Genomic DNA, 21819 nt, shown 5'->3' with positions numbered 1-21819 from the left:
ACAAACCCTCAAGAAATTTGCTATCTCGGAGAGGACAAGAATGACGCTAGTAGCTCCGTTCTGGCCCTGCCCAGATTGGTTCACAGAGGTACTGGAATGTTGGTGGACTTCCAAGAGCACTTCCACAAAGACAAGATTTGCTCAAACAACCCCCACTTCGACAGGTATCACAGAAACCTCCCCGCTCTCAATCTGACTGGCTTTCGACTGTCAAAAGTCTTGTCAGAGCGAAGGGGTTTTCGACAAAGCTGCTAAGGGCTATCGCCTCAGCTAGAAGACCTTCGACCCTTAAAGTTCTACCAGTCGAAGTGGGACGTCTTTCGCCGTTGGTGCAGGAACCAGAAAGTTTTTCTTCTTCCAGTACCTCTGTGACTCAGATAGCAGATTTCCTAGTTTTCCTCAGAGAAAAATGCGGTTGGCAGTATCTACTATCAAAGGATACCGTAGCATGCTGGCTGCGGTGTTTAGACATAGGAATTTAGATCTTTCGAATAACAAAGATCTTCATGATCTATTAAGATCTTTGAATCTTTCTAAGAAAAACTTCGAACGAAGTTCCAAGTTGGAATCTGGATGTTGTTCTTCGTTTCCTGAGGTCCGCTAGGTTTGAACCACCACATTTCGCCTCCTTCAAAGATCTCACGAGAAAGAAACTCTTTCTCATGGCTTTAGCATCTGCTAAAAGGGTTAGTGAGATTCATGCCCTAGAAGGAAGGGTAGGTTTCAAAGGAGATTCCGTGGTTTGTTCCTTCCTTCCTTCGTTTTTAGCAAAAATGAGAACCCCTCAAGTCCTTGGCCAAGGAACTTTGAGGTTCGTGGTTTATCTGCCCTAGTAGGGGAAGAACCTGAAAGAACTCTTTGCCCTGTTAGGAGTTTAAAATACTACCTTCAGAAGAGAAAACCCTTAAGGGCATTGAGGACAGACTATGGTGCTCTGTAAAGGACCCCAGCAGACCATTGTCGAAAAATGCGCTGTCTTTCTTCATTAGAAGTGTTGTGAAAGAAGCACATAGATCTTGTAATGAAGAACATTTCAAGCTCCTAAAAGTCAAGGCTCATGAAGTGAGAGCAATTGCCACTTCCTTGGCCTTTAAGAAGAATATGTCTCTTCAGAATCTGATGAAAACAACATTCTGGAGATGTAATTCAGTATTCGCCAACCACTACCTAAAAGACGTCAGTATTACGTATGACGAGTGCTTCGCGTTAGGCCTGTACGTATCGGCGGATTCGGTGCTGGGCAGGGAGCTGGAACATATCCTTAGTAGTTTTTTCCCTTGTTTTTTTTTTTTGGTATTGAGTTCATATGGTTGTATGAAAAATGATGCAGGTAGGCATCTTTTTTTCGTTTCGTATGCTAATAACGTTAGTTTGGTTAGGTGATCGGATTTGGTTTGAAGCTCCCTGCGTTGGTAGTGGGACAGGTTCTGTCATAGAAGAGGGCGAACCCCCATTGACATGATCCGACTTGGATTCTACTAAGTAACGCGATATCAGTCCCGTTAGTAGACCAAAGAGTCTTTTCAGGCTGTAGGTCACGCCCTCGCTGTAGCTCTTATGGCTATGCAGACTAATAGACAGTATTCTATGAAGTCTTCAGCCTAAACAGGTAAGAACCAAGGTTATATTTATCCTACAACAGGTGTTGTTTACCTTTTCTTTGTTATTTTCTGTCTTGTACCCTCCACCAAGGGTGTCAATCAGCTAAGTATATGTCTGACAGGAAAGTTCATGTACAAAAATGATATTGTTATTTTACAATAAAGTTTTGTACATACTTACCTGGCAGACATATACGATTGATGGCCCGCCCAGCCTCCCCTCAGGAGACAGGTATAAGAGAGAAAAAATCTGGCAAGAAAGGTATGATGGTTCTTACTTACGCCGCCCCTCCCAGCGGCGGGTAAGGTAGATCACCTGACCTACCTGTCGCGTTAGCCGCGAGTTTTGAATTCTGTCGTGACGTCAGAGACGTAAGCTAAGTATATGTCTGCCAGGTAAGTATGTACAAAACTTTATTGTAAAATAACAATATCATTTTTTCTAACTACAAACCTGAGGTCCTTTACACATAGTCCCACTTCATGCCACCCCTCACTCTGTTCCTGGGCCTAAAGCAAAGTGGAATGTTGCCTCCAGTCGGGTGGGACTCCCGACTATTGGACAAGCAGTTACTACCGAACCACCTTTTTGTTCATGAAACTTACCTGTCAGATATATATATAGCTGTATTTTCTGACGTCCGACAGAATTTCAAAACTCGCGGCACACGCAGTGGGCGCCGGCCAGGTGGTAGTACCCATTCCCGCCGCTGGGAGGCGGATATCAGGAACCATTCCCATTTTCTATTCATATTTTTTCTGTCGCCGGTGCTGGAAACAACTGTTTGCAGTACCTCCGTCTAGGATTTTTGGATTATCTCGCTTTAAATTATCTGGATTGACTTTTGGTATCGACTCTGGATTGTTGGATTGGCACGCGTAATAGTGGATTGGCTTTTCTGTGTACATGATGTCGGGATCAAGTACAGGGAGTTTCAGAGTGTGTGTGAGGAGTGAATGAAGGTGAGGCTTCTTAAACCTTCAGTTGATCCTCACACAGTTTGTATGGAATGCAGGGGGCATGTTTGCTTGGTTGATGATCGGTGCAATGAATGCAGGGATTTGTCAGATGATAAAAGGGATTTTGACGTAAGGAAAAATCTATTTCTGGGCGATTGGCTCGTGTCGCCAGCGAAATATCCTTTAATCTATTATTTCTAGGGTAAATGTACTAACACATACCAGAGAATAAATAAAATAAAGAAAAAGGTCAGTATAACTGACTCGCTCACCCTCCAGGAGGGTGTCGGTATGAACACTAGGCGAGTGAGACCACTACCACGAGCCAAATGCCAATAGAAATCTCCCACTACAAAATCCCTCCAAGAGGGAGCCGACCCACAGAGTGAGCATCTCGTACTACTACTACTCCATCCCATGCTGCCGACTGCTGCGCCTCTGGTGGCCATCCTGAAGTTAGCAGACAATCTTGGGCGAAGGGATGGGTAGGGTGGGATTTCGCTGGCGACACGAGCCAATCGCCCAGAATAGATTTTTCCTTACGTCAAAAATCCTTTTCTGGGCTCAGCTCGTGTCGCTGCGCGAAATCGTACCAGAGAAATAGCACAAGATTGTAAAACAAAAGTAATAAACTGATAATAAAAAATAAAATAAATCAGATAGGTCTCAAATAAAAGATAAAATATATAAGAATAGACTATAATTGCTAAAAGATACATATAACACGGGGGGGGTATAAAAATGAAATATGCTTAAATTACCCTTAAATCTAATCATGTTTGTAAACATAAGGTAATTACATATGTACAGGTAAAATTATTTACATGTATCAATGTTATCTGTGTAACAGCATGTATCAAAAGTATAATAGCAATTAATAAAAACAATCAAACAATAATAATATATAAAGGAATGATATACTTAATATACAAAACCCGTAATCATTTAATATAATTTATGTATCCCCTAGCATAAAAATAAGGGGAAACATCCATGAGATCAATGTGTATAATCATTTGTGAGTGTCCCTAACCAGACAATAAGGGGCACCCACTACACTATCACAAAAGCAGCTAAGACACAAGGTGAATGCAAATGGACCAGGTAGGAAATTAGACGAACTTTTGGGTGAGGCAGGTAGAAAGGACTGAATCTTCTACTACAAACTAGCTAGAGTCAGGGGAAACTACGTTACGCTGCTACTGCTGGGAATTTCAGAGCTTCCAAGGACTTAAGGTAGTGACGTTTGAAACACTGTCGGCGATTTCCATCCAGTATACTTTTTCAACTCATCGAAGTTCATATGTTGAAATAATTAATTGAGGTGGCTACTGCCCTGACATCATGTGCTTTCGGGAAAGAGTCAGGATTGGCTTGCTTAATAAAGTACAGGATTTGTTGCCTGATGCCTTTAATGGATAAAGTTCCACCTTTTTCCCCTCCTAAAGAGGGACCCGACGAAGATGAGGAGGTCCTAGACAGAAAGGCTCGTAAGGTTGTAACTGGGCAAAGAGATACATCTTGTGGAAGGGTAGTACCTTCCAAGGTTCCCACCTCATCAAAGGATCTTCATTCTTTGCTAAAAAGCTATGTTCCGGAGAAAGTAGGACTTCTCCTGTGGGAAGGAACTGTTATGATCCGGGTCTCTGGATAGAGCCGACAGTTCTGAAATTCTTGCTCCTGAAGCTAAGCTTAATAAGAATAGGGTTTTTTTCTTAAGAGCATTATAAACGAGCATGTGTCATTATCGGTTTCGGAAGCAGTTTTAGAACATCGTTTTAAGAACCATGAAACTGACGTAGGCCTTACAGAAGGCCTAAGCCTAGCACATGCCTTAGGAATAGACGAGAAGTAGGAATCCGTCAAGTCTATGTTAAATCCAAATTGAAATATCTTTTTCAAAGCTGACTTGTTTGTCGTAATCGTGCTAGCTGCTAAACCTTTTTCAAATAAGGATCTGAAAAAGGATATAGCTGAATTAACTGTCATGATTCAATATCGAATCTCTCAGGAAGGTTGCTAACTTTTGACAGCAGCATCATACTGCCTCAAAGTCGAATCCCTTTTATCGGATTCCAAGAATAGAATATTCTGAGGGTCAATATTCGCATCTCTTTTTGCCGCAAACTTCATGAAATCCATAAAGTTAGGGTTTTGAGAATCCCTGAGGAAGCGAACACAGTCTTCATTTGTACTGACTGGGAGAGCTTGGGACTGGGAATCTGAAGAGGACGAAGGCCCAGCTCCAACCAAAATTAGAGGATACCAGTTGCTCTTCGCCAGTCTGGGGCTACTAGAGCCACTTGACCCTGAAAGTCCTGAGTTTTAGTTTCAATCTTTCATGAGGAGATTCACTGGAGGGAAGACGTAAATCTTCTCCCAGTTGTTTCCAGTCTAGAGCCAGGGCGTCGTGGCATAGGCCAGAGGGTCCAGGTTGGGGCTACATAACACGGTAGTTTGTGGTACGCTTGTGATGCGAAGAGGTCCACCTGTAGCCCTGGGACTCTTTGAAGGATCCATTGGAACGAACTGTTGTCCAGTGACCATTCCGACTCTAGGGGTACTGATCGGGATAGGGCGTCTGCTATGACGTTTTTCTTACTCCAGCTATGTGAGTGAGGAAAGATGCCAACTGAAACTTGTCTGCCAGGGAGAAGATGGCTATCATGACATGATTTAGATGACGTGACTTGGAGCCTCCTCTGTTTATACAATGTACTACCACTGCGCTGTCCAGGACTAGCTTTATGTGGGAGTACTTGGGTGGGCGTAACCTTTTTAGAGTCAAGAACACTGCCATTGCCTCCAGTACGTTTATATGGAACTGACGGAACTGAGGTGACCAAGTCCCTTGAACCTTTTTGACCTGGGAATACCCTCCCCAGCCGCTTAAGACGCGTCTGTGTGGATGGTGACCCCTGGGTGGAGGGAACTGAAGGGGTACTGACATTGATAAATTCTTGACTCTCGCCCATGGCCGAAGTCGATTCTTTAGAATCAGAGGCACTGAGGATAGTTTGTCCCTGGACCTGACGTTTGGCTCGCGAGCGCCAGATTCTGGTTAGGTCTTTCAGTTTGGCTTTCATTAAGACGTTTGTCACTGATGCAAAACTGGAGAGAACCCAGGATCCTTTGTCCTGGGCCTCTCCTTGACGCTAGTTTGTGACTTAGAAATTGCTTGACTGACTTTGCTATTTCTTTCCTTTTGGTTGATGGAATCGACAGAGAGTGTGGGATGATAGATTCCATTGAATGCCCAGCCACTGAAAGTTGACTCTGGAGTGAGTCTTGATTTGGTCCTGTTTATTTTGAAGCCTAGATATTCCAGGAACTGAATCACTTTCAGAGTAGCTCTGTTGCATTCCTCGACTGATGGGGCCAGATCAACAATCGTCGAGATACGCTACTACCATGATCCCTTGCGATCTGAGTTGTTGCACTACCACTTCCCTCCGCTAGCTTCGTGAAAACCCTCTGGGTGCCACGTTGAGTCCGAATGGAATACCTTGAAGGAGAATGTCTGGTCTCCTATCTTGAAACCCAGATACGGACGGAAGTGTCTTGCAATAGGGATATGATAGTAAGCGTCTGTAAGATCGATAGAGGTGGTGACGGCCCCACGGGGAAGTAGGGTCCGCACCTGTCAGATCGTGAGCATCTTGAACTTGTCGCAGCGGATGGCTAAGTTTAAGCGGGACAAGTCTAAGATTACCCTTCTTTTTTGTGAGCCTTTCTTTGGCACGCTGAACAAGCGACCTTGAAATTTTAATCTCTTGACTCTCGCTATAGCTCCTTTTTGAAGGAGATCGTCTGCGTACTCTGTCAATTCCTTGGAAGGAAGTTGACGGAAAGGTCTGGATGGAGGTGGGTTCGTCAACCAGCTCCAAACCCAGACCTTTTGACACTATGCTCTGAGCCCATTGGCTGAAGTTCCACCGGTGGCGAAAGTGAAACAGCCTCCCCCTACCTGAAGTTCTTCATTGGTTTCTGGGTAACTGCCTCGGCCTCCTCTGAAGTGCTTTCCCCTGTTAAAGGGGCCTCCCGATCCTCTCCCACGAAAGGAACGCTTACCTCTACCTCCCTTACGAGAGCGGTCATACTTCTGAGAAGCTTGACTCTCGAAAGGCTTGATTGTAAGCTGGAGAGATGGCGTAAGAGGTGGAGGGCTGAGGCTGAGGGGATATCACATAAATTGGCTGTGATTGACCTTTAGAAGTGGAGGGTTGGGCTGTCTGCACTAACGGTACTGTTGGAACTTGTTGAGGAAAGCGTAGTTGCTTCTCTGGTAAGGTTGGAAACGCCGGGTTTCTTTTGTCCCTTACCTTTAGGAGTCAGGTCTTTGCCCCCTCTTAGCCGAAAGGCCCCAACGATCCTTAAGGCTCTGGTTTAACCTGGTAGCCTCTGATTGGACCTCCTTAACCATAGCTTCTGGGAAGAGATCTGCTCCCCAGATGCTAGACGAGAGTAACCTATTCGGTTCATGCCGAATGGTTGCCTCTTGTAGGCATGCTTCCTACAATTCGTCCGAGCAGTGGCAAACTCAAACATATCTGACTGTACCGTTTGAGTCAGGGCTTTGGTCATGAGCTTAAAAATCGGTTCTGATCCATAAGCCATGGTAGCTACCTCAGACTATAAGCCATAGAATTGATGGATCTGGCTAGACGCGATTTTGCATCAAACTCAGCCTGAATAAGGCTATCTGGGAGCCTGGGTAGCTTTTCACCAAACTGCTCCATAGCACAGTCCGGTTTGAGTTTGCCAGCTGAGATGTATTCGGCAAGTCTTCCACAATTCTCCAACTGAGGGGAGCAACGGAGAAGTGGGATCCGCTTCCTTCAACTGCGGTATAGGTTCCCCCTTCTGGGCCGCTGGATGGTCGACCTCGCGATCTTGGTTAGGAACGGGAGCGGGGTACTCTCATCCATTGTAAAAATGGTAAAGGGACTCTTAAATGGTTGTATCTTGGTGTTAGAACAATCCATGTCCTCTAAACACCTGAGCCATTCTCTCTGAGCCTGGTCTCGTGAGTAGAGGACTGTCTCCTTAGGTACCTTATCGTCCCGCACCATAGCCGACGGCGTAAGCCTTGCGTAGCCTATGAACGGAGGCTGGAGGTCTTCCGGGAAGAACTCGAAGTCCTCTATTCTTCGAGTCCCAAATTCCGGTATAGAGATGAGACCGTCTTGGAAGGGGGCGTATGACGCTACTCTCCACGGATTGTTTCCATAAGAGAACTGAGGTAGTGAGTCATACGGAGGAAGTTGGGTATCCACTCGTGTTGGACAGTGGAGGAGAGGCTAGAGGAGCTTCTCTCAGCCCGGCTATAATGGAGTCCTGGGAAGTAATCCTGTCGACAGACGAGAGATCATTTGCTCCATGCTAGTCTTTAAGGACCCAACCAGGTCCCCCACCTGTTGCAACAGGCCAGCATTGGAGTCCAAAGCCGGAGCTGCTGCGGAGGTGGAGGGGAGGCTCTGAATCGGAACCAAAGGTAGCGGAACTGGTGATTCTGCCGGAGTGCGAGATCTCTCTCTGGAGGATTTACTCCTCGAGGACTTAGAGCCGGAGCTAGAAGCTTTAGACCTGGATGCTCCGGGATTCCCAGCCGGGAGACTACGGGAGGAGGATGAAGCCGAAGTCGTCTTCTTAGACGACGACGACGTCTTAGTCAAAGTCATCACCTTAGACTTGACCTTAGGTCTAACCGAAGCACCAGGAGAGAAATATATTTCGTCACCCGTAAAGCCTTGGAAGGATGGAGAGGTTGCAGGAGTAGAAGAAAACGTTTACGCCCAAGGGTGACCCTTTGGGTGTCCACCGTACGCTACCTCGACCAACAGGTCGTCTATACCTACCATAGGTTCAACATTAATATCTAGGGTCGCGACATCCGTAGAGATATCCTGGTCCTGATCAGTTAATGAGGTGGCCAGCTGTTGTTGGATGAAGCGATAGTCGGATCCGCTTCTATCGGGGGTCGACGTATCCTGTCGCCTTGCCTCCGGGGAAGATTAGTAATGCCAACCGCTTCTCTAGGATGTAGGGCTGTCCCTTGGCGGCGTTTTTCCCAAAACCGCCGACCCAGGCCCGCAGGGTAGCCAGTGCGGTATCTCTTACCGCCGGAGCCTGGAAGAGAGGGCGTAGTTTAGATTTAAGAATCACTTAAAAACTAAAACTTAAAGTATAACTTAAATTAATTGCCTTAAGTTAATATGATGAAAACTTAAGCGCTAAAAAAGAAGCGGAGCAGCTACTGGAGATGTAAAACTTACCCCTTCCAAAAGCTGGCTCACCAGATCGTAACATATGGTACACGTCTCATGGTACCAGATCCTGGATGTTCCCGGAGCGGAGTCGCGCATGGAGCATGGGACCGGGCAAACTTCGTGGTCCCCACAAGGGTCCCTGAAGTGTGGCGGAAACATCCCGGATGCTCACAGTTGGTGGCCTGTAAGTGGGGAGACACATGAGTATCTTAAAAAACATCACTTACAGTCTAAAGGACAGAAGAGCTCCGATGCATGCCGGAGCCCGGAAAAAATTTGTGCATAACCCTCCCTGCATCGCCTGAATAGGCTATAATCCCGAGAGATCCGGTAAGATATGTAAGGGAGGGGGATGGTTAAGGTTCTTAAGATAAACTTAAAGATAACTTAAACCTAACACACAAGCAAACCGGACAAAGTCAGTGCGTAGCGGAGTGTAGTAACTCAGCAAACGGTAAGGTTAGTAGAGACCCACTGTATGCTCCGGTCCACCCTACTGGGTGGACTAACACTTTCCGCTGGATACCAGGACTCCGATCAGGAAGGAGACCCTAGTAAGATTGTGTGGGAAAGAGCGAGAAGACATACAGGCTCAAGCTCCCGCCCGGAGCGACAAGGTAGCGCGGAGGGTGGGCAAGGCCAGTACCCCCACTCCGTACCAACCGGCCGGACCGAGAAGCCGGAGAGGTCGAGACCAGTCTGGTCTGTCCCGACTCCCTAGCGCCCCTCCGCCTGAGGGGAGAGAGGGAGGCAGGCTCGGGTATGAGGAGCGAGCATGGGCAGACCGACCCGCCCCCGCCCGACTCTATGGAAGAGCGGGAGGGGGGGGAAGAATGACTGACAGGCGTCTGCTGGCCCGTGATCACGAAGTGACCACGAGGCGGTAAGACCAAATACGACAACTAAGCCTAGGACAACCACTGATCAGGGAGATGCTATCGGGAAGCATACTGAACTGAAAAGCGGAGGCAAATAAGCCCACTGGGCCGAAGAACCAACTGATCAGAGAGATGCTATAGGGAAGCAACCGAACTGATGAGCGGTAGTATAGGCTCAAGAGCCAGGACCTAGGCTAAGCCAGACGCCTAACTAACCTAACAATAATAAAATATACAGTTATATAATTAAATAAATGAAAGAAAGAAAACAATATAGCAGGAGAAAAAATCCAGGAGTGTACGACTAACCCGAAGGCAAGTCTACCACTCCAAAAGCTAGTCAGAGGCCGATACTAAGAACCTGGACTAGGGTCTGGATAGAAGAAGCCTACGTAAGGTAAAATACATGCATGCATGACAAACCTGAGTAGACCGTACCCAAAGCGGATAATCATAAAGAGCGAAGATAAATAAGGGATGTTTCTAGGTATGGGAGACCAAGAACGAACCCATCACGAGGCAGAACCATGCTGCCATGCTTCCGACCCCGAGGTCGTATTTATACCTAAAAAACGGCAAATACTGTCTCAGGGCCGGAAAAAACCAACTAACCGTAAATACTGAGTACTTAACTTAGCTGCTGCGATAGCTGCACGCTCCATAATAGAAAATCCAATGAAAGGGCACAAAAACACAGAGAGAAAAAATATCACAACCGCTCGTGTGCGTAACTTGAAAGGATGTCCACCAGAGGCGCAGCAGTCGGCAGCATGGGATGGAGTAGTAGTAGTACGAGCTGCTCACTCTGTGGGTCGGCTCCCCTCTTGGAGGGATTTTGTAGTGGGAGATTTCTATTGGCATTTGGCTCGTGGTAGTGGTCTCACTCCGCCTAGGTTCATACCGACACCCTTCCTGGAGGGTGAGCGAGTCAGTTATACTGACCTTTTTCTTTATTTTATTTATTCTCTGGTATGTGTTAGTACATTTACCCTAGAAATAATAGATTAAAGGATATTTCGCGCAGCGACACGAGCTGAGCCCAGAAATGGAAGATGTATGAGACCTATCGGCGTAAATTGGAGCGTGATAGAGTCAGGAGGTCTTCCTCCAAGAGCAGTTCTACAAAAGGTAAGGAATGTAATATTTCTCCTCCTCTAACACCGGTAGATTTTGTTCAACCTAATCCTGTGTTGTTGACTTCAGGCCCTATTGCTGTGTCTGGAGAAGGTAATGCCCTTTCTCTGATTCTCGAGTCTATTAGCGCTCTTGAATCTAAAGTGTTGGCCTTAGAAACTGGCCCTGTGAAAGTTTGTGATCGTGCCCCTAGTGTTGTGGAGGGGGCGTCAGATCGGCCCCATAATGCCTCTAGGCCTAGACCTCTATCGGACTCCCAGGACTCAGGGAGTGGGTATGTCGAAAGCCGCAAGAAGGTTACGGGGGCTCCCCACCGATCTGGCGTCCCTTCGGCAGGCCTTGTTGCTAAGTCCCAGGCTGCCAAGGAGCGCGCACGGGCGCGCGTCCTGAAGGATTGCTTTTCGTCCTCCGAAGCGTCCTCCCCGCGCAAGGGGTGGAGCGCTCGGAGAGACTCTCGTCCGCTGAAAAGGACTTTTCGTTTTGAGGACGCTTCACGTCCTATATCACCGCTCTCTTCAGAGGACGCGTATGACGCTTTTCCTCCTCAGAAGAGAGGTAGAGTCTCAACCAACGAGGACGCTGGGTTGCGCGCACAGGCGTGTTCCCCTGAGATGCAGGTAGCTGTACCTGCGAGAAGGAAGGAGGCGTCCCCTCGCCCCTCGCCTTCTCGCAGGGTCAGTCCTGCCCCTTCTTCTTCGTCACCTACGAAGAAAATCCTTTTGTCCCTTCAGGACCAGATTTCGTCTCTCATGGCTCAAAGGACTCGCCCAGCAGCAGTCGAGCCTAAGCGGAGAAAGGACGTCAGGCTGCCCGTCAAGAGGACGAAGCAGTCTCCTTCTCTCTCGTCTCGTTCGTCTCTCTCTCCTCCGGATCGTCACCGTTCTCGTTCTCCGAGTAGATCTTACGCTCAGCAGGACGCTTTGCACTTTCGACAGGACGCTTGCTACACGAAGCAGGACGCTTTTGAGGACGCTCGGCAGGACGTTCTCCGTTCGAAGCAGGACGCTTTTGAAAAGCAGGATGCTTTTGAGGACGCTCAGCAGGACGCTTGCCTTGCTAAGCAGGACGCTTTTGGCGCCTCTCGTCAGGAAGCTAGTGCTTCCTCTCGTAGGGACGTGTCTAATAGTAAGACAGTTCCCGTTGTTTCAAAGGACGCTCTACGTTCGCAAGATGTCCGTCCTTCAAAGGATCGTCGTAAGGGCGAGTCCGTGCCTGAAGCGGTAACTTCCAATCAGCGGAAGTCTTTGTTTAGACCTAAGCCTGCTGGACGTACGCCCTCTCCGGATGGACGTTCTCCAGTTCCTCTTAGAGAAGAAGGGGAACATAGTAGTCCAGCGAGTTCAGTCGAAGAGGAACCTCCTGTAGCTTCGGCTGTCTCAGACTATAAGGTTCTTGTGCGGCTGTTACGTTCGTCCTTCGGGGATAAGTTTCAGCCGGCAGCCCCTAGGTCTCCTCCCTCTCAACTTTCGTCTTCTAAGTCAGTCAAGACTCCTGAGTTTGTCGAGATGAAGACGTCGCTTTCAACCAAGAGGGCTTTCAAGAAGCTCCAAGATTTTATGTCTCGAAGGAAGGACCAGGGCAAGACCACTTTCGCCCTTCCTCCCTCTAGACTCTCCGGGAAAGGAGGCATTTGGTATGAAACCAAGGAGGACGTGGGGGTGAAGGTTCCTTCGTCCGCTCTTGGGGACTTCTCCAGTTTAGTAGACGCTCAGAGGAGGTCCCTCTTATCGTCTGCAAAGGTGTCCTGGACTCCTGTAGAGACGGACCACCACTTGAAAGGACTGCTGCGCATGTTGGGTGTCTTCAATTTCTTAGACTGGTGCTTGGGAGTTTTGGACCTTCAGTCTAGGAGCCCTGATTCTCTCAGTCTGGGGGAGCTGTCCTGCGTGTTGTCGTGTATGGACAAGGCCGTCAGGGATGGTTCGGAAGAGCTGGTTTCTCATTTTGGAACAGCTTTTCTGAAGAAAAGAGCTCTTCTATGTAATTTTACCGCTAAGTCGGTTTCTCCCGCTCAGAAAGCGGAATTGCTCTTTTCGCCTCTTTCGGACCATCTCTTCCCCCAGGCTATGGTGAAAGATCTTGCGACTAGTTTGCAGGAGAAGGCGACCCAGGACCTCTTGCACAGTCTTCAAGGCGCCCAGCAGTTCCTTCTACATCTTCGTTCGTGAGACCCCCGAAGAAAGTCAAACCCTTTCGCAGGGCACCCCCCTCGAGAGCAGCTCCTCGAGGGAGAGGTTTTTCGAGAGGAAGAGCTTCATTTAAGCCAAAATCTACCAAATGAAGATCTTGTCCTTCAGACGCCAGTCGGGGCCAGGCTGAAGTTCTTTGCGGAGGCATGGAGGCAGAGAGGGGCGAACCCTTGGACTCTCAAGATCGTAGAGCAAGGGTACAAGATCCCCTTTTTACATCCTCCTCCTTTAACATCAACTCCCAGAGACCTCTCTCCGACTTATCAGGGAGAGAAGAAAAGTATCCTTTTCGATCTTTTAGACCAGATGGTCGAAAAAAGAGCGGTGGAGCAAGTCGTGGACCTGGGGTCACCGGGCTCTACAACAGGATTTTCCTGGTGCCGAAGCAGTCGTCGGGTTGGCGCCCAGTCCTGGATGTGAGCAGGCTCAATCTTTTTGTGGAGAAAAACAAGTTCAAAATGGAGACGCCTCAGTCAGTGCTAGGAGCCTTGAGACCTGGCGACTGGATGGTGTCTCTGGACCTGCAGGACGCATACTTTCACGTCCCCGTCCACCCTCTTTCAAGGAAGTACCTGAGATTCGTTTTAGGCAACAGGGTTTGGCAATTCAGAGCCCTTTGTTTTGGTCTCAGCTCGGCCCCGATGGTTTTTACAGTTATAATGAGGAATGTAGCGAAGTGGCTCCATTCTTCAGGGATCAGGATATCCCTCTACCTCGACGATTGGCTGATCAGAGCGTCGTCGAGAAGAAAATGTCTGGAGGACCTTCAATCAACGTTAGCCCTAGCAAAGTCCCTGGGCCTTTTAGTCAACTCCGAAAAGTCACATCTGACCCCGACACAGTCCATCGTGTATCTGGGGATTCAGATGGATTCAGTGGCTTTTCGGGCGTTTCCATCCCAGGAACGTCAGCAGCTAGGCTTAGAGAAAGTCTCGGCCTTCCTAGGGAGAGAAGCTTGCTCGGCGAGGGAATGGATGAATCTGCTGGGCACCATTTCCTCGCTGGAAAAGTTTGTCTCTTTGGGAAGACTGCACCTCAGGCCTCTTCAATTTTTCCTTGCGGAAGAATGGAAAGCCAAGGAGGACCTGAATGCGATCCTAAGGATCTCAAACACAGTGAAAGACCACTTAAGATGGTGGCTCGACCCTCAGAAGTTGCGAGAGGGCTTATCCCTAAATCTTCTGAGCCCCGACCTAGTGTTGTTCTCAGACGCTTCCATTTCCGGGGGGTGTGGGGGAGCAACACTAGGAGGGGAGGAAGTGTCAGGCTCCTGGAGAGGGGAACAGGTAGCCTGGCACATCAATGTAAAGGAACTGGCAGCGATCTTCCTGTCGCTGCAGTTCTTCGAAGACAAAGTGTCAGGCAAGGTCATTCAAGTCAACTCGGACAGTACCACAGCCCTTGCATATCTGAAGAATCAGGGAGGAACTCACTCCCGATCCCCTTTTCTCCTTGCAAGGGAAGTTCTGCTATGGGCAGACGTAAGGCAGATCAAGATCCTGACGAGATTCGTGGCAGGGGTACAGAATGTCAGGGCGGACCTTCTCAGTCGTCAAAATCAAATTCTGCCAACAGAGTGGACCTTGCACCAGGAAGTCTGTCAGCAATTATGGAGACTGTGGGGACGTCCTCTAGTCGACCTGTTCGCTACGTCGAGGACGAAGAGGCTTCCTCTGTATTGCTCCCCGGTCCTGGATCCAGGAGCAATTGCGGTGGATGCGTTGCTCTGGAGCTGGACAGACCTAGATCTTTACGCCTTTCCCCCATTCAAGATCATGGGGGAAGTCATGAGGAAGTTCGCAGCTTCAGAAGGGACAAGGTTGACTCTGATTGCCCCGATGTGGCCAGCAAGAGAATGGTTCACAGAGGTCATGACTTTCCTTGTGGACTTCCCAAGAACGTTGCCCTGGAGGAGAGATCTACTCAAACAGCCTCACTTCAAAAGGTATCACCAAAACCTCTCCGCTCTGGCTCTGACTGCGTTCAGACTATCGAAAAGTTGGCCAGAGCGAGAGGCTTTTCGAAAGCAGCTGCGAGAGCAATCGCTAATGCTAGAAGAGCCTCTTCAAGAGCTGTCTACCAATCAAAGTGGGCCTCCTTCAGGGCATGGTGCAAAAAGGAAGGAATTTCCTCTTCCACGACCTCTGTGAACCAGATAGCAGATTTCTTGCTCTACTTAAGAAATGTGCAGAAATTGGGAGTCCCTACAATTAAGGGTTATAGGAGTATGTTGTCGGCCGTTTTTCGACACAGAGGACTGGACCTCTCTGACAACAAGGATCTCCACGATCTCTTAAGGTCGTTCGAAACCTCCAAGATTCCACAGGCAAGACCACCCTCATGGAATCTCGATGTGGTTCTTAAACATCTAATGTTAAGTCCCTTTGAGCCTCTCCAAGAAACTTCTCTACGGGACTTGACGAAGAAAGCGCTTTTCCTAACTTCTCTGGCGACGGCGAAGAGAGTTAGTGAAATCCAAGCGTTCAGTAGCCTAGTGGGCTTCAAGGGGGACAACGCTGTCTGCTCGTTGAGCCCAACTTTCTTGGCTAAAAATGAGAACCCGTCTAATCCTTGGCCCAAGAGCTTTGAGATCAAAGGTATGTCGGGTCTCGTGGGTCAAGAACCAGAGAGAGCCCTGTGCCCTGTCAGGGCTCTCAAGTTCTATGTTCATAGAACTAAAGAGATAAGAGGTCCCTCAGGTAATCTCTGGTGCTTGGTGAAAAGACCAGATTTGCTATTGTCAAAGAATGCTGTGGCTTTCTTTTTGAGGGACGTCATTAAAGAGGCTCATTCATCTTGCCAGAAGACTGATTTGAGCCTCTTTAAAGTGAAAGCTCACGAAGTCAGAGCTGTAGCTACTTCTCTTGCCTTCCAAAGGAATATGTCTATCAAAGATATCCTTGATAGCACCTTTTGGAGGAGCAATTCCGTATTCGCCTCGCATTACCTCCGGGATGTGAGAACGATTTACGAGAACTGTAGTTCTTTGGGGCCATACATTTCGGCAGACACAGTTTTGGGGGCTGAAGGTAGCTCTCTTCCTATCCCTTAGCTTAGTTTAGGTTAGTTTTATTGTTGTGTTTTTGGTTGATGGTGAGATCTTCTGTGGAAATCTCCCATTCTTTAGTTTAACTGTCAGGGGTCTTTTGGTTAGTTGGTCAGGTGGTGGTCGGTTGCTGTGTTACTCCCATATGTTTGGCTCGATGGTCTTGTCACGTTGAGGTCACGTCCCCGTTGACAGAGCATCCAGAGTGCACCAGCACTACAGGTCTACACCTGGCTGGCAACTCTGATAAAAGCAGAAGCAGGCTTAAGTGACAGTAATCACAGAGTCTACTTTGCTAACAGGTAAGGAACCAAGAAGTACATCATTTACTAATTTAAGTTTCCTAAAAAATCCTATTCTGTCTCTTCCCACCATCCGAAGTTGGGATTCAGCTATATACTATATATCTGACAGGTAAGTTTCATGAACAAAATGTTATTGTTATAATACAATTAAGTTTTGTTCATACTTATCTGGCAGATATATATAATTAGAGTGCCCACCCTCCTACCCTCAGGAGACAAGGGTCATGAATAAAATATGAATAGAAAATGGGAATGGTTCCTGATATCCGCCTCCCAGCGGCGGGAATGGGTACTACCACCTGGCCGCCCACTGCGTGTGCCGCGAGTTTTGAAATTCTGTCGGACGTCAGAAAATACAGCTATATATATATCTGCCAGGTAAGTATGAACAAACTTAATTGTATTATAACAATAACATGTTTTAAAGTTACGAACGGTGCAGCTGCGCTGTAAGTATATTCCTTATGTAAAGGACCTCAGGTTTGTATAGTTAGGAAAAATACAATTTACTTCAAATTGTGATTTTTAATGCTTTGGGTGTATTAAACACTATGTAAACTATATTTTTATGATATTTTTCATAAAAAAAACTTCAAAATTGATTATTTTGCCTTTTTGGAGTCATATTTCTTCCGTCAGATCGGCGTTGTAAGTATTGTAAACCTGGAAATAATTTCCGATGAATATAATTGAAAAGCATCGTAACCTCGGAACATCATAAGCTAAAACCGTCGTAAACTGGGGACTTCCTGGTTACCAAGTTTCAGTAATTGATTCCATCTTGCGCTGAAGGATATTCCTAAGTAAAAGGCTCTGGTTTGTTGTTATTGAAGTATTAACAAAGAATAATTAAATAAATAAAAAAAATTTTCAGAAAAATTACCATTACAAACTCAGTTCTATGATGGCTTTGGTTTACTTGGTAAGTGTAACATCTATTATGTCTTTAGAATGCAGTTTGTTTTATAAAAACCAGAGTTGTTGGGATTCACTAGGACTTAACATGCTGTAAACCACTAAAGAAAGATTAATTTGAAAAAAATGAGGCTTTTGATAGATACTCTGGGATATCTTCTTATCAATGACATGAACACCTGGTCTATAAGTTTTTTTAAATGGTAATTGTTAATATCCCATTTCACATTCTAGAGATGTTTAGTTGAAACAATCTAAAGGCAGATATAAAAAAAATTTTTGAATTTGTGCCTCTCATCTTTTGCCTGTTAGAGAGAATTTGATGAGTAGATAACAATTTTAGGAATGCTTTTTGTTTTTCTGTTGAACTCACTAATAATAGCTTGGCTTTTTATTGATATTAACAATCATGTGAACTAGAAATTATTTTTCTTTCAGTTGTGTTGTAACCAGTGTCAGCACAATCTTGATGGCATCAAGCAGAAAGATGGACTCTGTAATGGAGTGTTTCCCCTTCACTGTGATCAAGACATTCCTTGGTTTCTTCATGCATCAGTAAATGCAACAAAGTTCCTTTAAGAATTGGATATTATGAACTGCATTATCTATTCATATTTGTCTTCTTAGTGTAGTTTCATTCATGCTTTAGAAATTTGCCTTAGATAGAAACTGAATATATTAAATTACTACCTTTAATTTGTACAAAGCAACAATTGTGTCCAAAATGTCACGAGATAGCCGGCGCAAAAGGTCTCGCAGTCGCTCGCGTACTCCTGACCGTAGGAGATCTCGTTCAAGGGATAGGGAAAGAGATCAGAGGCGATCTCGTAGGTCTAGATCAAGAGATCGTCACAGATCTCGCAGCAGAGATAGGCGAAGGTCAAGGTCTCGTGATAGGCGCTCTCGATCTAGGGACAGATCAAGGTCTCGAGACAGGGATCGCGATAGGAGATCCAGATCACGTGATAGGGACCGCAAGAGAAGCAGGAGTAGATCCCGAGACAGAGATAGGGATCGAAAGAGGAGTAAGAGAAGCAAATCAAAATCGCCAGCAAGAGCCAAGGCCGTCCCTGTCCCTGTTCAGCATGTGGAGCCGGCAGCTCCTGAACCCACTGAAGATGAAGAAACTGGCTTGGACTTTGATCCATCAAAAATTGACAAAGAAGAAGCAGAGAAGCGTTTAGAAGCAGAAATGCAGAAAAGAAGAGAACGAATTGAGAAATGGCGAGCAGAGAAGAAAAAGAAGGAAGTTGAAATTGCTAAAAAGGAAGCTGAAAAGGGGACCTTAGGAGCAAATGTTCCAAAAGTTTCAATGAAAACTTGGAGTTTGGAAGATGATGAGGAAGAGGATGATGGTGAAAGCAAAGACAATGAAGCAAAAGCTGAACAAGAAGATGAAGTAGATCCTTTGGATGCTTTCATGTCTGGCATCCAAGAAGAAGTAAGAAAAATCAATAGAGGAAGCATAGCTCATTCAACAAAGCCTATGACTGGTACAGTTGAAAATAAAATTGGTATTGCCAAGAAACCTGTTATTATTATGGGTATGGCTAAGAAAGTTGATGCAAAAAAGAAAGGAGAACTTATGGAACAGAATCAAGATGCCCTTGAGTATTCTTCTGAAGAAGAGAGTGAGGACCTAAAGGATGCGATGGCAAATATAAACTCAAAGGGACGAAAAGATTTGGTGAAAATTGATCATTCTTCTATTCAGTATGTTCCTTTCAGAAAAGACTTTTATGTAGAGGTACCTGAAATTGCCAACATGACTAAGGAGGAGGTTGAGAGTTACAGAGCAGAAATGGAAGGCATCAAAATAAAGGGTCAGGGATGTCCAAAACCAATAAAAACTTGGGCTCAGTGTGGAGTCAGCAAAAAAATATTGGACATTTTGAAGAAAAATGGGTATGAAAAACCTACACCAATACAGGTTCAGGCTATCCCAGCTATCATGAAAGGTCGTGATGTCATAGGCATTGCCAAAACAGGTTCTGGAAAAACACTAGCCTTCCTATTACCCATGTTTCGTCATGTTGTTGATCAGCCACCCCTGGAAGATACTGATGGACCCATAGCAATTATCATGACACCTACACGAGAACTGTGTATGCAGATTGGTAAGGAATGTAAGAAGTTTGCTAAAAATAGTCCTCGTGTCTGTTGTGTGTATGGTGGGACTGGTATATCAGAGCAGATTGCTGAATTGAAGAGGGGAGCAGAAATTATTGTCTGTACTCCTGGCAGGATGATCGATATGTTAGCAGCCAACAACGGTCGAGTTACCAACTTACGCAGGGTTACATATGTGGTATTGGACGAAGCTGACCGTATGTTTGACTTGGGATTTGAACCACAAGTGATGAGGATAATTGAAAATGTGCAGCCTGGACGACAGACTGTCATGTTTTCAGCAACATTTCCGCGTCAGGTAGAGGCACTCGCAAAAAAGATTCTTACAAAGCCTATAGAGATTATGGTCGGAGGCCGTTCCATTGTTTGTAAGGATGTTACACAGGAAGTGATTCTCCTTGATGAAGACCAGAAATTCCTCAAGTTGCTGGAAATTCTAGGTCAGTTTTATGAGAGAGGACAAATCATAATATTTGTAGATAAGCAGGAAAGTGCAGATACCCTCTTTAAAGATCTCGTAAGCCACTCTTATAGAGCATTGGTTCTTCATGGAGGGGTTGACCAGATTGATAGGGATAGTACTATAGCTGATTTCAAGTCAGGGAGGGTTCCTATACTTGTTGCCACATCTGTTGCTGCCAGAGGTTTAGATGTTAAACAGCTGATTCTTGTGGTTAATTTTGATTGTCCTAATCATTATGAGGATTATGTGCATCGATGTGGTCGTACAGGAAGAGCAGGAAATAAGGGTTGGGCTTATACTTTTGTTACATTTGACCAGCCTCGATACAGTGGAGAAGTCATCCGTGCCATGGAGTTGTCAGAATCACCAGTACCAGCAGATCTGCAGAAGTTTTATAATGATTACAAACAGAAGATGGAAGGTGAAGGGAAAAAGGTTAAAACTGGTGGAGGGTTCCATGGTAAAGGTTACAAGTTTGATGAGACAGAAGCAAACTTTGCATCTGAGAAGAAGAAATTTGAGAAAGCTGCCCTTGGCCTTGCAGATTCAGATGATGAAGATATTGAGCAGGATATTGACCAACAGATTGAGAGTATGTTGAACACTAAACGAATTGTAAAGGAGATTAAGGTCACTCCAGTAGTTACGACTGCCAAAGAAGATGCCACGAGAGGATTGAACCTTACCAGTGGTTCAGCATCTGACAAGCTAGAGTTGGCACGTCGACTGGCCCAGAGAATTAATCTCCAGCATAATATTGGAAAAGAGGCTAAAGGTGCCACCCAGCAAGCAGCAGAATCCATCCTCAAAGGAGATGCTTCGATTCAACCTACAATTTCAGCCAAAACAGTGGCAGAGCAGATGGCACAGAAACTTAACAATAAGTTGAATTATCAACCCAGAGATGATCATGAGGATGAAGAGGAAAATCCAGAGGAGACACAACACAAGTATGAAGAGGAGCTGGAGATTAATGATTTTCCCCAGCAGGCCAGGTGGAGAGTGACCAGCAAAGAGGCATTGGCACAAATATCAGAGTATTCTGAGGCAGGTATAACAGTCCGAGGTACTTTCTGTCCCGCAGGCAAAAATCCCCCAGAGGGCGAACGAAAACTTTTCTTGGCCATTGAGTCTACTTCAGAATTGGCTGTGTCAAAAGCAAAAGCTGAAATTATTCGTCTGATTCGGGAGGAGTTGGTGAAGCTTGGCACCAGTGCTGGTCCAATTAAGGCTCAAGGACGCTATAAGGTTTTATAGTCAACCAGTGTCTCATGCACATTGAAATATACCTTAAACTTTTTTCTGTAAATCCATTTATTTAATTAAGTTTTCTTTTTAGTCATACATAGTAATTAAGTCCGAATCATAGAGCATATATTATTTTGAGTTCACATAAAGTTACGCGAGTTTATGAGATTTTGTATTTTAGAAGATATTTTCTGTGCAATTGCAGTACTACTATAAAAATCAGGTATTTGAGAAGATTGTTGAAAGTATTTTCGTAGCTGTGCATTAGACATTCATTAAAATTCAGTGAAATTAATACAAGTATGAATTTCCTATCTTTATAACTTGGAAATTTTCAAGTGCATTTTTTCTAAAGTTTATTTTGATGGAATTTATTTGTTTAGGAGATGTATAAGTTAAGCATCTAACCCTCATCAGTAAACTGGGAGAGTACAGTGCTGTACAAGAGCAGGAAATGATAAAATTGTTACCAGTACTATAATGCAGTATTTGTTGGGAACCATTGATTTTAGATATGTTTATAGTTGTGCTGATTAGTTTCTTTGATTCATAAGTTGTTTCCTATCTATATCCCCAGAGGTCAAATAACAACGATGTGCAAAGTTTTTACTAATCTTCTAGCTTCATAGTTGGATGCACATGGTTCAAATCAAAATCACACAGATGATGGTATCTGTCAGT

General features: G+C 45.7%; 1 protein-coding gene across 2 annotated transcripts in view; it reads left to right on the top strand.

The window, feature by feature from the left end:
* The window catches only part of LOC135215721 (probable ATP-dependent RNA helicase DDX46), a 55617-nt gene extending 34179 nt beyond the window's left edge, over nt 1–21438 (top strand). For both annotated transcript variants that reach the window (XM_064250680.1, XM_064250687.1), the window contains exon 2: nt 17736–21438. In XM_064250680.1, coding sequence (XP_064106750.1) covers nt 18022–21147 — 3126 coding nt within the window. In that variant the 5' untranslated portion in view covers nt 17736–18021 and the 3' untranslated portion in view covers nt 21148–21438. The remainder of the gene's footprint in view (nt 1–17735) is intronic.
* Nucleotides 21439–21819: the final 381 nt, after the last annotated feature.

This window comes from Macrobrachium nipponense, chromosome 19, assembly GCF_015104395.2.
Source record: "Macrobrachium nipponense isolate FS-2020 chromosome 19, ASM1510439v2, whole genome shotgun sequence".
Lineage (NCBI taxonomy): Eukaryota > Metazoa > Arthropoda > Malacostraca > Decapoda > Palaemonidae > Macrobrachium > Macrobrachium nipponense.
This window is presented reverse-complemented; position numbering and strand designations above follow the sequence as displayed.